The 19,177-nt window shown below is 35.6% G+C and overlaps 1 protein-coding gene across 1 annotated transcript in view; it reads left to right on the forward strand.

The window, feature by feature from the left end:
* The first annotated feature begins 10,648 nt into the window (after window positions 1–10,648).
* Window positions 10,649–19,177, forward strand: part of LOC127990713 (partitioning defective 3 homolog B) — a 159,970-nt gene continuing 151,441 nt past the window's right edge. The window contains exon 1 of the mRNA XM_052591522.1: window positions 10,649–11,093. Within this exon, the coding sequence (XP_052447482.1) occupies window positions 10,977–11,093 (117 nt within the window). The 5' untranslated portion in view covers window positions 10,649–10,976. The remainder of the gene's footprint in view (window positions 11,094–19,177) is intronic.

A 19,177-nucleotide genomic window follows, 5' to 3' on the forward strand; every position in this document is an offset into this window, starting at 1 on the left:
CAAAAAATAAAAAGGAATGGTTATCCTAAAAAATTACAATCTGTCATTTTTCATGGTCAATTACAGATGTAATATAATTAATAGTATTATATATGATATAATTTAATTCAATGGATGTTTATTTAAAAAGTTGTGAATTTCTAAATCACTACATTAGCTTAGTATGAACAGATCAACATTTCAACTTTTGTTTTTGTGGCTTTATAAGCAGTTTGTGTAAACATTGACACTTAGGAATAAGGTCAATTAAGTTAATCTATCAACTTTCACCAGTCAGTTTTTGGTTCTCAAAGGAATTCAATAAGGCTTAGTTTTGTACTTTTTCAGGATTTTCAGAACTGTATTATGTAAACTTATTTTTCAATTCAATTCAATTTTCAGCTGGTCGTATAATGTACCTGGTATTTTGTATTTTTAATAAAGAAGTGATCAAGGATGATATATTTGGCTATTAAAGTAATGAAGCAGGAGCAGTAATTGCGTTTACAATCCAGGGTCAAAAATATAACCCCAAATGCACCTCTTCGTCTAATAATCTCTTTTTGACTTTGATCAGCCATGAACAGAGAGGGGCTTTGTGTGGGCCATTTGTAGACATGGTCAAATGCTGTTTTCATTACTTAAAGGATAGCTTTGTTCATGGTTTTGTGATTGAAGGAACAGATCTTTATCATAGTCGCCCACACAGGTTTCCCTGAAAGCTCACAATGGACCGTTAAAAATAAAGCAGTTCTTTTTCACAGTTTTTCAATATGTAAAAGAAAACTTCCTATAGATAACCTCAAAACTATAACTTTCTTACACACGAAACCAACATAACAGAATTATTTCTAATATAAATATCTAATACAACTGATATATTTTGCAATGTCAGTTAATATAAGCAAATATATTAAATAAAAAATATATTTAATTAATTAATTCCCTACAATTTAATGGCCATATGTGCCTGTGTAACTAAAAAAATAATAATTTAGCAAACACATTCTATTCAATTTAATTTGTTTTACACAATATTTACTCAAAATGTACTAAAATATTAGAAGTATAGAAATAGCGATCAAGTGTGTTTAAAGATATAATAAAAACAGATATTGAATTTAAGTATCAACCCAACATAGTCTCACATTTTTCTAAATAAGTTTTATATTTAAAGTGACAAAAATCAAGCCAAATAAAAAAGGGAGTTAAATAGGCAACTAACAGCTCTTCTTTATATCCAATATCTGCTGTCACCCCTACGCTAAGCTGTTTTCTTTCCAGACATGGTTTGTTCAAGGCAAACAGATTTGGGATCCCCACCTGTTTTTTTGGTTATGAGGTGGAAATTGATTTAGGATTTTTAAAACATCACTTGGTACCCACCAAAGCCCAGATTAGGCAATAAAAACAGATGACACAATCCTGTCTGTTTGCACAAACCTGTCATATCCTGACACATCCAGTCCCAGCCTGCCATAACTGTGTGTAATGAACATATGCCTCTCAAACAATACGTCTTCTGCTTTGGGAAAGTGCTCGGTGTCTGTAGGGGCCGGAGATGGATTAAATGGAAGATACTGGCCAGATGTGGAGGAGAGACTGATGAGAATGATTGAATAAGAGCCAAGACAATGTCCACAAAGATCTTCTGAGAAAAAGGCTTTCGGTAACCTCTGAAAATGCAATCAAGTTGTTTTTTTTCTGACACACGCAAGATGCAATTAAATACACCCACACTGAGTGCAATGGAAGTCATGTGCATGCATAATAATAGAAGGAATGTGGAGCTCAACCATGCATAAATAATTTACATGATAAACAAACATACATCTTGTACTCTAGTACTTCATAATTTGGTATCACTTACTTGGAAAGTTTAAAACGGGCCTGATATATTTCATTCCTATGATGTTTAAACTATCTCTCTTGTTGGTTTGATAAGGAGAGCAGAACTGCCTTGTGGGAAAGTCATGTCCAGTCAAAATCTCGTCGTCATGAGATAAAATAAAGGAGGGTTTTTTTTTTTTTTTTGAACAGACACACAGTGCATTAAACAGATCTCTTCCCTTTTCTTCACTGGGTACACAAAGATTAAACCACATAGTTCCACTTAAAACAGGAAGGGCTTGTGAATGAATGTGCTCCCTTACAAAAGTACATTTGATACATGACCCTTCAAACCTACAATACACGTTCTTTGCTTTTGAAATAGCATAACATAGGGTGTGTGATGACAAATTTTTTTTTTTTATAAACAATGACAAGATTATATTTATATTATATTTTATATTATAAACTATTACAGGTTTAGGACCACCGTGGACAGCGAACTCCCAAAGCTTTTAATATTCTTCATATTCTGTGCGAAGTCTGTTTTACTCTTGTACTGAAACCTGATTTGTTCCAGTTTTGTAGCTGCACAAACCAATGGCGTTCTAGCTCAGCAGAATGGGCAGGGTGGCCTGACAGGATCAGAGCGCCATTTCATCAGAACCACTCAAATGAAGCAACACTCATAAATTTGCATGCAGCTTATATCACTGCTATTTACGGAGCTCTTGTTGCCTTGTCTCAGGGAAACAGAGGTTACGTTAGTTCCCTTTTGAAAGGTAACTCTCGTTGCATCATCTTAGATGACCCATGGTGAATGCAGCAGCGCCGTGTTATAAGCGAGAGCTTTGTAAGCCTGAGCCACAGAAGAGAACCAAGTATAACTGAGGTCTACCTGACATAGCTCTAACCAGGGGCGTAGCAACCGGGGGGGACGGGGGGACACGTCCCCCGCACTTTTAGAAACAGGTGATTCTGACCCCTGCTAATTTTTTTTTTTATGATCCAGCGTGAATATTTCCTGTAGTGTTCTCTGATTTGTTACTTAGATTTGAGTGAAGTAACATTCAGCCAATCACAGAGCGAATCATCTCCTGGGCGCGTCTGCTATGAGCTTCAAATCTCTTGTTGCTCTTCTGAATTTTCGTTCGTTCGTTCACTTTGCTATTAGGACGTCTGGGATAAAATGCACCCCAGAAAAAAGCAAAGGACGATTACATCCTTTTTTCAAACACACACTGTAAGTATGTTACAGTATGTCGCGATGACACGAATCGCGCGATAAAGTTTTCATGTTATGATTTAACCTATTGAACCCGTATGAACCTCGTCATGTCGCGCCGGATTCAGTGTGTTAAATGCTCTCCTAATTGTCACTTTGGATAAAAGCGTCTGCTAAATAAGACGTAACAATGTTATTGGTTTCTGCTGTCTTTTGTTTGTCTACGTGCTGCTCGCGGAGTAAAATTATCATTTCACAATAAATCATATTTGTTTTGCAACGAATATCTTACAATACTTTATCAAATTTTATTCTTTTAATTCATAACTGTTACTTTATGTCCTAACTAGTCTGTAGGAAGGGCAGGCTGTGACGTCACTGGCAGAGAGAGGGGTCAGTTGCTCAACCTCTCCAGAATGTGTACAGGTGAGATTTGTATAAAAAAAAGCAGATTGACTATCTTAAATCTGCGGTAGGGAACTTTTGACGCTCTAGCGGTTAATAAACAGAACTGCTTGCGACTTGCGGAAGAACATCGTAGCCGGAACTACTTCTCTCCATTTATGTCTATGAAGAATCACAAAGGTACTGTGTTACTCCGCCGCGGTCCCCCCGAAGCAATCTAAAATAGTCCGAATATAAAAACTTATTATAGGTGCACCCTAGTGATTCAGGACAAGCCAAAAACACGGTTTGGAAAATGGATTCATGGTGTACTCGCTTATTATATACATTTTTCTACATTTTGAAAACACACAAAGTTACGGACCGCAGCTCTGATTGGTTGTTTTTTACCGGGAGTGATGTATTTCTGCAAATGGCAATAGGACACTGGGAGGAGCCAGAGGAGCTTGATTTTTTCACAGATCATCTGTCTCATATTTTTCATAAAATGTATGTTTGTATAAAATTACTGTAGATGTAATCTGTATACTCATTTAACACCTGTTTTTGTCCAACTGTTAAAAAAAAAAAGTTATTGTTCAAATGTAGTGCAACTGAAATATTGTAAATATCATAAAATATCTTTATTTCATAAAAAATAAAAAAAAATTATAGATGGTCTCCCATTGGTCTCAAAGTCCTGCAGTATTTTTAAATTTTGAGTATGATTTAACAAAAATAGGTTCCTGTAAGCTATCATGTCATGTTCCCAAATTTGAAAAAGTAAAATGCCAATTGGTATTCTATTTAGAATTTATTATGAACATCAGCTTTGGGTCAAATCACCATACAGCTGTCCCCCCCACTTTTAAAATGGCTGCTACGCCCCTGGCTCTAACCACCTGAGGGGGAAATGGGTAGATATTAAGCAGATGATATCTGCAGGGCAGGGATTTCCAAATTATAAAATCTAACAAAGACCAGCTGTTAGCCACACAAATATCTCCGATAGAGATTTCACTGGACCAAGTACAGGAGGAGGCCATTTCTCTAATGGAATGGGCCCTAATGACTATAGGGCATTACAAGCAAGCCGAGGCATAAGCCAGAGTTATGGCACCTCCAGTGAGATAATCTTTGACTTGTAACTGGCAGCACTTTAGAGTGGCCTCCAAAGCACACAAAGAGTGTTCAATGTACACCCTGAGTGCCCAAACAGTTGGGACCCAGCTCACCGTCCGTCATGGCGAGGGCTAACAGGGAAATAACCTGGCCTCTAAATGGAGTGGAGAGCACATTGGGTAAGTAACCGCTGCGGGGTTGAAGAACAACTTTACAGTTGTTGGGTACAAATTCAAACAAGGAAGTGCTGACAGACAGGAGCTGCAAGTCACCTAACCGCTTGACCGATGCTAGGGACAAGAACAGAACGGTTTTAAGTGACGTGACCCGTAAGCCAGCTGTTTGAAGCTTGTGATTCCAAGTTCGTTTTTTGTTTATATTGTCATTGCAATTATTTGTAAAATGTATAGGTTCTTTCAAATGGTTCATGTGAATTAGTCATTTATTAAACAGATTCAAAGTACAGATGTTTGTGTCTTTTTGTAACAATAACCAAAATAATATATTTTTTTACAAAGTTTACTTAAAATAGAAGCAGCTAATCATTAAAATGCCAATTTTTTATTTCATGAGTATGCTTTTCCATTCTGAACTCAGCACATAATAATCGCTTTTATTTCAAGAAAACCATGTATTTAAAGCAATAAACATGTTTTTGATGAACAGCATGAATGAGCATTTGTTTAAACAAGCTATTTTTTTTTGCATGCAGGCCTCTATCCCTACTGAGCATAATATTTCACAATAAGGAAAAGATAAACAGCTTTTCTTCAACCAAAACTAATTCTCATTCTTTCTGTTGCCCTTTCCATGAACTCAATGAAATTATGCTTACTGTCTAGCAGCTGCAGAATAGTTCTTTACTACTTTCATACTTGCCAGTGCAATCAAAAATAAGCCATTTAATAAAGCCCAATTAATTAAAACACTACAGACTGAGGTTATAGGCATGAAAATAATACTTTGCCTCCACACAAAAAGAGAGTGGTAAAATGATATTACACTCCCACAACAGTGCCATGAAAAAATATGAGCTTCCTCATTGTTTTGATCTTTTGCGGCTTATTTCTTTTTTTTGATTTTAATAAAAAAATTATAAGATAAAGGAAAGCTTAAGAAATAATCTTTCTGTTTTACTAAATAATTCAATGATGTTTTCGAACACCTGTTATCACTATGTGAAATGTAATTCTTCCCTCACACAACCAGTTAACAGCAATGATGGCCTTCTGAAATTTGATATTGGTTTCTTATATCACTTTGTTGGAATTTAAGCTTTCAACAGAACCCCCAGGAACTCCAGGAATGTTCCAGAAACTCCTTGTTTCAGCATCTTGACTAGTTTTGACTAGGCCTTCACATACTTTTTGTTTCATTTTGTATAATTCAGATTTAGGTTTCCTTTCTTTGCTTAAAATCATTCACATGCTGACTGCTCAACTTCAGTTTCAGATGTATTTTTCCTTCAGAATGTGCCGGAACAGAGCGAGCCAGCAAGAGTCAGAAAAGCACTCCCACACTACGACGCCATCAATACCATGTAGAGTTTTAGTTGATGTTGGGTATATGGAATGCAGTTTCGGCTTACAGCTATTTGTTTAGGATGTTGTCCAAGACATTTCATTTTTGACTGTTCTGAACATCAACATATAGGTGATATAGAGCCAATGGGTTTGGGAATCATTCAGTTTGTGTTAGTTTAAGCAAGAGTCGATTTAAAAGGATAATTTGCCCCAAAATTAAAATTCATAATTTACTCACATTTATTTTATTTTAAACCTGTGCAGTTTTATCTGAGATTGTTAATTTATTAAAATGATGCAGTTCCTGTGCAGAATTTAGCTAATTTATTCGAATGATAAAAAATTATATAAAAGACTATTTTTGTTACACCAAATTTGCAGAAAATTTAGTTTTGGTTAGAAAAACGATATTTAAAAAAAAATGCTCAAAAAATGTGTAACGTGTTGTGTATTTTTTTTATTGGCCCATACAACAAAAGTGATAATATGTGAATTCATAAGTAAAAAATAATATATTTGGAATCAGTTGACTTTCATTACATGCAAAACAGAGTACATGAATATGATCCCAAACTTTTCATTTTTGGGTGAACTTTTCCTTTTTTAGACCAAACAACTGACTTTTTTAACTGAAACTGCCACTTTGAATGTTTTGAATTTCTCCCATTATCCGTCACTGATAAAGACTTTTTTTTTTCATATTTGCCTTGAAATTTTTTCAAGTTGCTCTAATGACCGTTGATGCAATAATAGTTTTGGTTGTTCTTTTACCATTTTTTTTTTAATTCTTCTTGGAATATTGGATAATTGCACATGGCCACCCCGAGAAAATGTTGACAGACTGGGACCCCATGATGATTCACTTCTGTTCCCAATGTTACTTATTTGGAGAAAGCAGCTCTTACTGTGATTCAGTGGAGTCCTGGAGGATTAGGATGACTTCTGACTGACATTCTGGATTTTGGGTTCACCAAATTTATTCGAGATAGTACTGGCCTAAGATGTGCCGAAGACAATTGGCTGACCATCATTATCTCCTAATATTTATTTTTTTCACACATTGCCAGAAGGTAATAGATTGGTTTGCAGCTACTTAAAATTCAAATCCAGCTTAATCACCTTGCAGGCATTAAAACAACATGGAACAAGAAAATAATTTATGCAAATAAATGATATGACACAAATGAGAGCACTTGACTGGCTATTAAAAGCTGTAGACAATGAAAAGTTAATTGGCAGTGAAAAGTTTGTTTATATAAGGACTTAATAGTTGATTTATGTTATCGCTTCCTGCTGATTGTAGCCATCATGTTAAACGATTGCTTGATACCCTAGAGATGTTTTAAATGGTCTCATGCTTAAACAATTCTGAGCACTTGAAGCATGCTGTTTTATAGTTATAATGGTTTTCGGATAGCTACACAAGCACCATTAACTCCTTTGTGCTGGCTAAGCAGTATTTTTCATGTTTGACACATCTGTCATGCTCGCTTTAAATGTGTTCCTCATAAACCTCATGTACTGTGAGACCATCTACATTTTCTAAATAAATCAATGTTCCAAAAACATCTTGCACTATATTTTCCTCATTATATTTTATGGGGAGGAACAGGATTGTAAACTGTAACTTTCTCTAAATGGTTATGGTAATACTACCATTAAACGTGCTGTTGAATTGCGTATATGAAAAATCGGATAATAGAAAGAGACAAGCCTGGGTTTTGGCTGACACAGACACCCCTCCAGATGGCACAGTTTGGCATCTCCTTTTATAATGAAGGGATGGCCCAGGCCTAGCAGTGCCAGCTTACTATCCAGTGTATTATTCTCATATTGGTGTATACAATACAAGAACAGTTTACTACTCAAAGGGTTCAATAACTTTGTCTAAACACGCACAATAACACAAGGGTTTGGGGTCAGTAAGATTTTGTTTGAAAACATCTACATCAGCAACAATCTTTCAAATGGATGCACTTCATTTGTTAAAAGCGACAGTAAAGATTTTTTTTACATTGTTACCAAAAATTTTTATTTAAATGCTGGATTTGTGAACTTTCAAGAAATAAATTATAACAGAAATACATTACATTTAAATTATATCAAAACAGGAAACATGTATTTTAAATTGAACAAAAAATTATAATATTACTGTTTAGTTGTATTTGTGATTAAAACACTTAAAAATATAAAACCAATCTTACTGATGCCAAACCATTGAATAGTAGTTTAAGACTTCTAGTCTGGGGGGCAATAAAAAAATACAGCATAATTAATCTGAACTAATCAACTAATCAATTATTGGTACTCCCCTGCCCACCCTTCAAGAACTGTATAAATCCAGAGTGAGGAAAAGGGCTCAGAAAATCACACTGGATCCCTCACATCCAAGTTACACCATCTTTGAATTTTTGCCATCTGGACAGTCAGGCACAAGAACAGTTTCTTCCCCCAGGCAATCAATAAAAATGTGAAATATCCTTATATTTATTTGTTACAACTCCATCCCAGTACATCCTTGCATCTTACTCAATCATATTCCATTACCATTTATAGCACAATTGTTTATACACTTGTTTAGTTGCAAAGGTTTTTTTTTTTTTTTTGGTCTGTGTTGTTGTCTCTGTGTACTGGAAGCTTATGTAATCAAAACAAATTCCTTGTAAAAAAGCTCTTTCTGATTCTGATCACAGAACATGAATGCTATTTAGAATTTATTCAAACTGTGAGAAGACTAAAGACGTCACATCTTCATGTGTATGGATGATTATAGGACTGGAAGGGTGTAGAGGAAGGTTGATGGTATAATTGGGTCAATGAAACACTTGCCAAATGGGACACACAGTAGTCCTCTGAGAATAACCCATTGTCTTTATGCAGAGCCTGTGGACTGTGAACTAATATTTCAAAAAGAATGTCTAGAGTCTACAGTTTGGGAAATTTTGTTTGTTATTCATATAATAGACAGGATGTGAATGGTAACCAGAGGTCTATAGTGGAAACAAAGGGGACCTTTTTACCACTTTTTTACCAGATGTAATTTAAGTTTCTGGTGTCCACAGAATGTGTCTATGAAGTTTCAGCTCAGATTACACAGATCATTTACTATACCATGCCCAAAATTACCCTTTTTGGGTGTGCGCAGAAACACGCTGTTTTCGTGTATGTCTAAAATGCGAATGAGCTGCTTCTCCCCGCCCCCTTCCAGAAAAGGGTGGAGCCTATAAAGCTTGTGCTTCGGGTACTCCTGTAATGAAACTGAAGAATGAGTCACAGAGCCATGGCCGGACTTAACCCTTGGGCTTGACTGGGGTGCAGCCCATGGGTCCCTGAAGGGAGCCTCACCGTTCCATGTTCACATTTGTTTGATTTGTTCAGTTATGCCAGTCAGAAATTATTTTCCCACATTTCCACTGTACATGCAAGGGCTAAACGGGCCAGTCGGGGCTAACATCTTCCAACTACTCCATAATGATGTTCTAGATTTGTATTGTATAAGGCCCAAACATAACCTCATAACCTCAAGTCAACTAATAGAATTCTCAAAGATGGATCAGTACCAACTGTTTGTGATCCAACTTCATATCCAGAACACATAAGTATGCTTTATATTTTATTCGCCTTTCTGAATGTGCTTTATAGCATGTAGCACGGCTAATAATAAAATAATAAATGAATGCAGCACGGCTAATGTGGCTAAGGCTACCATTGTCTCTGACTGTATTCACAGAGACCAGAGCTATGTCATTATTTATTTTAAGAAGCAATAAATGTGCGTTTATGAATTATACAGATGGTGAGCATTTTTGGGTTGAAAATAAAAATAACAACATAGCTATGGTCTCTGTAAATACACATGGGCCTGCTCTGGCGATGATATAAACATGTTAACAGATATATAAATATATATTATATATTAATATTATATATAATATAAACAGGATAGGTAAAAACTGTTAGCCTGAATGCCCTGTAAGTCACTTTGGATAAAGCGTCTGCTAAATGCATAAATTTTAAGGTGAATTTTGCATAATAGGTCCCTTTTATTTAGATGCACTTTACAACTAATTTGATTGCACATCTTCACAGTCAAATGATATTTCTCAAACCTTTACATTTAATAATACATTTCTGCATACATACCATAAAGTCTCTGCAACAAAACAGCTATTTCCACTGTTGTTTCCAAGGAAAAAGATCCAGTTTATATAAAAAGTTTTGGTAATAGTGGGGCATGTAGTCACAACTGGAACCTGCAATTAAACAACCAATTACAAACGTATTAAAAGTTAAACAAATGGAACACAAAACAAACAAAAACTCCATCCATCTTTTAAAGGAAGATCTCCTCCTCCTTTGATATTTCTGTATATTTTGAATATGCAAACGACATTATAAGGGATTACTTAGTGACAAGCAAGGAGAAGCTCTATTTTTATTCACTAAGATTCAGAACATTTCCCTGTCAGTCTTTAGTACTACTTATTCATTCTTTGGCAAGCTATTTAGCAGCGAGAGTACTCCCTCTTTTCAGCAGTAACGATTCTCTATGAACTAGCTTGAATAAAGCAGGCCGTCAATCACGACAGTCAGAGTTATTCACTCTCCAGCTTCCGGTTTCACTCTGGACGTCAGCGCGCGTGAACTCGGGAAAGATATATCGAGACTTTTCTCTGTCATCCAGGACTTTTAATTCTGTTCCAACTGTGGTTTGGAATGACCACTGAACACTTATTCCGTTCATGGACTTAGTACTGGCTTACTCAATCTTTCGTAGCACTTCAAAGAGAAAGAAGATCACCTGTAACAGTTGACCGATGACACCTGTTGTCTTTTCTGCGCTCGGTTTAAGAGAATCTGTGAATCTGTAAACAAACCACGGGGATATTTGAACGTTTGATGACGCAGTTACGATGAAAGTGACTGTAAATTTCGGGGAAACGAGGATTGTCGTCCCGTGTAAAGACAGCTGGATGGTACGGGATTTGATTGATCAAGCCACTCTAAGATACAAGAAGATTATTGAACAGGTAACGCTTTGTTTTTAAGTTTGAAAAACAGATAAACAATATTGTATAACTATTGTATCATATTCACTGTGGATAGTTTAAATATGATTACTTTGAGACAATTGTTTTGAATTATTGAAAAAAAACTACACCTGTTTACCGGGGTAGCGAATCCTACTATGACGAAGGCATGGCTCATGATTATTAATTAGACCCCACTTAAGGCTGCCTGAGAAGGAAATCGGAGCTCATTAATATTACGTATGCCGTGCTGACGTTTCTATACCAAACGGAATCCTTCACTATAGTACGATTGGTAACAGGGTGTGTCCGCAGATCATGTGACCTCAAGCTGTCAACACTGACATTTTTCAGATTTCTGGCTAATGTTTTGAATATTCAGTATCGCTAGACATTTCTGTATTCTTATACCGGAGTAAAAGTTTTGTCCAGCGCCTTAAACATGCAAATATGATATTTAAGACTGCAGAGTATATGTCTGGGAAATTAGGTCGGCTACTGAAAGACCTGTTACCAGAAGTGACTTTCACTTCACTTTGGTGTGAATGTTTATGACAGTAAAAAAAAAAAAAAAAAAAAGTAAAGTAAAAAGACAGAAATAGCATTTTCTTGTAAAACATGCTCTTAGTAATCTTTCTTTTAATCATAACTTAAAAGTGTAAAATGTGTTCTAGTAGACCGTTTATTTGGTGATTACTTTTGCATTGTTTACATTTATTTTGGTGTTTGTTATTTGCAGTATTTGACATTTTTATAAGTAAAAGTCATGATTGTTCAGAATTAGTGGTTGGCTGATATTGTTTTTTTGATGTCCGATGCCGATATCTTGGAAAGCAGGGTTCCGATAGCCGATATGAAGCCTATATAATTATTATTATTATTATTTTTATTTATTAATATTTAAGAAATTCGAAATCATTTGTCAAAGGATTAATTTTTTTTTTTTTTTTTTTTTTTTTGTAAATTAAACATACTTATACTTTAGATGACAAAGGATTTTTTACAAATACATAAATATTTAATAAAAATATAATTAAAAAGGAAGTAAACTGTTACCAACGGGGCACTCTGTATTCTGGGAAGTTTGTGTGCATTGGGAATCAGATTTTTCAAATAAAGTCAGGGTAAAACTCATTTCACATACAGCACACAGAGGAAATTTCATGAATATGACAGTGGGCAAATGAATAAAGCGCAGCATAATTTGAATTCACGAGTTTAAAGCATTCAGTTCACACAGACAGAACCTCACACAGAGAACATGCCATCATGCTAGATACACATACACACTTTACAAGATCTCACAGCTGGATTCAACTAAGTTTGCAAGGTTTGTGAAATGAAATGTTCATTAGCCATTCAAAGATTTTTTTAAATGATATAAATGCGTATTTGCTAAATGCTGACGGCAAACGCTAAAGTATTATAACGTTTGCCTTTCTGTTACTAATAATATAAAAGCAATCGTTACAATACTTTTTTGTATAGCTTAACTCATTTGTTTAACTGTTCTATTTGATTATTAGACAGACTTCTATCCATATTAGACAGAACTGTTAACAAAGACAGTAAACAAGAGTGCGCTCAGGCACTGCCGCTCTTAGTGCCGTCAAAATAAAAGTCCCAGGAAAGTGGATCTCGTGAGCCAGATTTGAGTATCCCTGTTCTAGGTTATAATGGGTGAAATATTGCTGCTTAATAATAAGTAGTGCAGTTTTAAGATCTTCTAATTAATTAACGCGATACTCAGATCTTCTTAATTTTGTCATTAATTTAGAAATAAACAAACACATCTCAACTCTATTCCACTATAGAGGGGATCTTTGGAATCAGAACCTGTTTGTGTTTTCCTTTGTGATCACCAGTCCTATTTAATACTGCAATGGTTGGTCACCGTTAACTGTTCTATTCCTTTTGTCCAGCTTCTGCACTAAATTCCTGTTGAAATAAAGCAGGATTTACTTGATGAACACAGCCGTGTCATTAATCGCTGCCTATCTCCAAATGCAGGTGGCAGGCTGTGTTTGATTAATTTTGTCTTGGCTCTTGGGCTGAGAAGGCTGAATTTATGGGAGGTTTTAGTATGCCTGACTGATGGACGTTATCGGCTGAGATTGGTACAGTCGGATGGGATGGGATGGGATTGGATGGTGCCAGGTAGACGTGGGAGCTTTATCTATTCTGTCAACCCACCTCTCAGGTCTCATGCGTCACTGAAGGATTGAGCCCATCATCTATGATAGCGGTGCATCCATGATGCAGTTTTCCTTGATTAGACCTTGTGCATATTCGCATAACAAATGGGCAATTTGTGTTGATGTTAGTTGCAAATTTTGAGATGCTAATGTGACTGCTATGGATTGATGTTTTATTTTACACTTACTTTGAGATATGAGTTGTTATTAGTTTATGGTATGGCCGATTTATAATGATATCAACAATGTAATCACATTATGAATTATTCATGAAGGGCAGGGTCCCATTTAGTTAATGTCGCTGAATGATTATTTGAATAAGTTAAGGTTAACTCTACCAGGGCTGCACAGTTACAATTTTTGGCTGCCCGTTTAGATCTTCTCCAGTTCCATTTAGGATGCAGCGTGTATTTGCAGTGGTTGTGCTTTGTAACGATCAGAAAATCAAAATCTTTGCATATTTTATGTTCAATTGTGTTGCCAGTTGTATGATTTTAGTAACCAAACTTTTGAACAGTAGTGTACATTGAAGCTAAGGGGGGCAATATATCTTTATTGAAATAACTACTGTATAAATCTATATGATATATTAAAGAAAGAACAATGCTTTTTTTCGTTATTTATTGCAATTGGCAGACCATTTTAAAGTTGAAAAACACAGAAAAAAGTGGTCTCTTCAGGTGTTAGGAGGGGAGAGGTTGAGAAATAAAAAAAAATGGTGAAATTGAGTTGGATAACATTTTATTAAATTTGGTGTAAAACAAACGTGTTTTTTTTTTTTTAAAGGAAAACTGTTACTGGTAAATCCACCCTTTTCAACCTGCTGAGCTACTGCAATGCTTTTGAAAATAGTTAGTAGTCCACAGGGAAGTAAAACTATCTGTTCCGCTCCATAATGTTTACGTGTACAGCAAGATCTCACACACCGGTTGAGATTACCTCACCGACAGCAGAGGAAAACTTCTTTATTATCCTGCCATAGCTGGACTCTGTCAGGCCTCTTTTAACCTCTGAGGATGGCTGGAGAGCTGACTTGGCAGGCAGCACTGCTGAGATCACTGCAAGTGGCACACTTCCAAGAGCACAAAGCCTTCATCGTCAGCAGCCATCACTACAACAAATTGCTTTGGCTTTAAATGTCACAATGCAATAGGATGGTCCAATAGGTTATAAGTTATAGTTCACCCCAAAATTAAAATTTGCTGAAAATGTGTATATGTGTGTGTGTGTGTGTGTGTATATATATGTGTGTGTGTGTCGTTATTGTACACTGCTGCTTGTAGACTATCTTCAGTGCTCATTGCTGTGATGCTAAATGATAGCAACTCACCAGGACACTTCATCAACTCTCCACTCATTCTCCTCGGACCATGCATAGGATTTGATGGACATCAGTTCTTGGCAGTTCCTCATTTGCCCTCTCACGGCCGGCTTGATTGAAATTATACAGCAGCGGGCCATCATACGTGTTGGTTCGTGCCACCTCTTCCTCATCCCAGTCAGGTTTTTGAGCTCGTAATCACTATTTCATACCACTACTAACGACTTCCAGGCAAGTTACGCCAAACTTTCTGAGCGCAAGGAATTGTAACTAGATAATGTATTTTATTGCAACGTTACATTGACTTAAAATCGTTTTTTCAATGTTTACCACTTTTTAATTATTATCTAATTATTCGTAGGGGCTGTCATTGTTGTTTCGCGTGCTGTGTGACCTCAGAACTCGGAGTACATCGATCTAGTACAAGATACGAGTTCACTGGTGGGAAGTCACGGGTTTAATTGCTGTTCCAGTGCACTTTCACGGGTTTCACTTTGGGAAAACATGGGTTACGGGTTGCCTGGAACACGGCATCATACTTGGCTGAGGCTACCTTTCCTCAACTTCTCCCCAATGTGACGTCATCACTGAGTTGCGTAAAAAAAACGTTAATACCAAAAACTTAAAAAATAGGTCTTTTAAGACCATTTTTGAGACATTTTAAAAATGATATACATATCTTAAGTGATTTATGTACCCATTAATCGAAAGTGATAGTTAACCTCCAACATGGCCTTTAAATTCAAAATCTTGTTAATGAAGTCGTGGCCTAGTGGTTAGAGAGTTTGACTCCTAACCTTAAGGTTGTGGGTTTGAGTCATGCAATACCATGACTGAGGTGCCCTTGAGCAAGGCACCGAACCCCCAACTGCTCCCTGTGTGCCGCAGCATAAATTGCGTCCCACTGCTCCAGGTGTGTGTTCACTGCTGTGTGTGTGTGCACTTTGGATGGGCTAAATGCAGAGCACAAATTCTGAGTATGGGTCACCATACTTGGCTCAATGTCACGTCACTTTTTCAGTTTCATTTGTTTCTCAGAAATATGCACCTTTTCACTTAAGATGTTAATTGATTGACTGGAGTTGTGTGGACTACTTGTGACTTATTGTGATGTTTTTATCAGCTGTTTGGACTCCCATTCTGATGGCACCCATTCAGTGTGAATACATTTTCAGCAAACATTTATTTTTGTGTGAACTGTTTCTTTTTTTACAGAACAAGTGTGAGTCCAGTGTGTCTGTAGTTTTCTCTTTTTCTGTTTTATCACGTGATAGAAAGTCTAAGGCCTTAAGCAATACGGCTGACAAAATGCAATCATTATATGCAATCACTATATATTGACCGTATTTACATCATTAATGCATGTTACTGGTATTTTATTGTCAACTGTTCATCTGTGCTTGTTTTCCAAAGAAGAACAGTTTGTCTATACAATCTCTTTTCAGAATTTCTCAGCTTCTGAAGTTATTTTTTAATTTTGGTATCATCTAAACCCTCTAAAAGTAGAGTATAAGCCCAAACCTTATTTTTCAACACCTCTGCTCCAAAAACTGTTCCATTTACTCACATTTCACCATCCTGTCATTTTTTTTTTCTTGTTGAAAATCCTGGTTCTCTTGGGAACACTTCAGGTTATGAAGGTGAAATTGTTTGCAAATGTTGTTGAGACAGTTTAGCGTTGATTTATTAATAACTGTAAGGTCAAAGCAAATGTAAAAATGCCATTGTGTAATAAATGATGACAAAATGCAAGTCTTTTCAGTCAGTTTATCAAAAAAATGTAAGTGCAATGAGTCACTTGAGCACAATTGTAGCATAAACCATGCAGGATGAGTTATGCTGACATTTAATACTTTGTGTTAGGAGTTTCTTCAGATTATTAACCCGTACACAAAATAAATCATAATGTGCTTGTCTTAGCAAAAAAAAAAAAAGAAAATCTCCCTATTTAAAGACTGTAGCTCTGAGGAATCATTTACAGTTAATGGATGTTGAAATGACTTCTCAGTTCTCATAGATGGAGAGACTGATTACTGGTTGTGTTTGACATTTGAGACCAAACAACTTCTCAGAACTTCCTGCCGTTTCATGCACAGGTAATCAAACCTTGTGTGTTTGGTTTCTCATGTCGTTTTGATGATTTGTTGTGGAAAAACATTGATCAAGACCGAACAAGATAGTTTAGGTCATATAGTTTCACCCATACTCCATATTTCCATGTCATTGGTATAATGTAATATTACTGATAATGAATCTGAATTCATATTTACAGTTTTTTGCTGTGGGAAGCTTGTACCTCAGCTGTTGGACCATGTGCCCCCCCCCCCCCCCCAAGTATAAAGGGTGTATGTACAGTAAAAAAGCACCAGGTGAGTTCTTCCATGGCAAATGTTGCTCAGATGGTTTCATGAAGCTGAAAACTGTCCCATCAGATGGACATATCTGCCTGAACAGCATGAAAACTTTTCCACACCAGCAGGGTGGATGTAGACCGCTGCTTCCTGCTGAGACTGAGGTGGAGAATTGTAACAAAAAAAGAATACCAGTGTGTGTTAATCTGAGTTGATTTTTCATTCTGGATTGGAGGAACTGCTTTTTTTCCCCTGTGCTCAGATGGTATCAGCTTCCATTTTAAAGTGTTTCTTTGAGATTTGAAGCTGCTTTGATGAACAAATATGGAGTTTTTTTTGAGCACTGGTTTTCTTTTGAACTTCTACAGAGTTTTTACTTGTTTGCAAAGATAAACCTACAGTATTCTTCAGTTTAAGCTAGAAGATCTTCTGACCATCCCGACAAAGGAGTCATGATCAGTGACAATTTTTTTTTTTTTCAAAGTTTATAAATAATAATTAAAAACAGATTATTGGAATATGTTTTTCAAAATAATATTAAATCAAAATTTCTGTCATATGATGCGATTTCAATTTTTCCTTTCTCTTTGGACTGTTACAAGCTCTTGGTGAATAAAGAAGATCTGTAAAGTTGTAAAGACTAAAGTCACAACAATCTGTTCCCCTTTCGGGCTTGACCTGAGGACTTTATTAACTGTCTTTACATTTATTTTGTAAGATAAAGCTCACGATTATGGAAAGTTACATTTCTGATGAGTGCTTGCTGTGATCGGCCAATCACAATGCAATGGGTCAGTTGGCCAATCAGAGCAGACTGCTCTTGTCAGAAGGAGGGACTTTGTAGGAAACGACACGTTTGAGAGAGGTGGGGCATAGAAGACCTACAATAATGAAGAGAATTTGAAAAATAATGTGTTTTTTGGACATTGAAGCATGACAACATTCTGTTACACCAAATTCTTTAAAAAAAGCATCATATGACCCCTTTAAATTCAATGTTGCTTGTAGTTTCTTTGTAATTATTTGTGAAATTGAATCGCACATTTTGAGTGAAAATTGTTTCAAAGTATCCAACACCATTTTTTTCAGTACAGAAATAGTACAATTCTTTATTTAGTACAATTTAATTTAATTCTTAAATATGTTAGATTTGATGTATATCTTTTTTCAAAATCCTTACACTATTAGTTGCCTGAAAAGGTTTTAGAAATGTAATTGTATGTTAATTAAAATATATATATATATTGCTATAATATAATATTTATTATAATATTACTTACTGTTTACGTCTGTTCGCTTGGTTTTATTGTATTTATGTGATATTTGTATTATTAATTGAGTTTTTGCCATGAAAATAGCCCCAGATTCTGACGTGGCTTAACATTATACTATACTATATACACTTTGTTTAATCTAAGGTTTTTAAAAAAGTTTAGATTTTAAATAAAGTGTAGTTGTTCTATCGAGTCCTGTACATTTTGTTGACTGACCTAATTAAAAAACGTGCAAATTAATTTTAGCAGCTTATTTTATGTATCAGAAAAAGAATATGTAATTTCATTAAATGTTGAAATTTTTTTTTTTTCATTTGCTATAATGTAACTCCATAAAATGTATTAAATAATTGGGTGGCATATGGTGTAAATTATTACTGGTTTGTTTGATGTCTTTAAGACGATCATAGATCATTCACACAGTTTTGACTGAACTTGATTTGGGTTTAAATTGAATTCAAAATAAATGAATAAATAAAACATAATGCAGTTTTTACAAAATAACTTCCATTGTTTGTATCAAAGTGCACCAGTTTTGTTGACTGCTGTTTGATATTCAGCAAGGTTACATGACATGATGATTGTAAATTGTGTGTTTACTGTTTCATCGAGGTTTCTACTGAAAAGGCATGGATCTGGATCTGTTATGTCATGCATTATCAGCCAAACACATTTTTTAATACATTTATAGTAGTTTCCAAACCGCAGCTCAAGTAGGAAAGTCGTTCGGCGGGTTTGTTTGGTAATGAGCTGATTCAAACTATGACAAACTCTCAACTGTGATTATCTTATCTGATTACATGTGTACACATGATGGTATTTGTTCACACCATAAACTGAAGTTCTCCTTCAACTTGTAACCCATCTCATCCTGTTGTCTTGTCAGGGTCAATGGAAAAAAATCATCACCGCATTTTATCTGTTTTGTGATGTATTACAATTT

The sequence above is a fragment of the Carassius gibelio genome, chromosome A1 (genome assembly GCF_023724105.1).
Source record: "Carassius gibelio isolate Cgi1373 ecotype wild population from Czech Republic chromosome A1, carGib1.2-hapl.c, whole genome shotgun sequence".
Lineage (NCBI taxonomy): Eukaryota > Metazoa > Chordata > Actinopteri > Cypriniformes > Cyprinidae > Carassius > Carassius gibelio.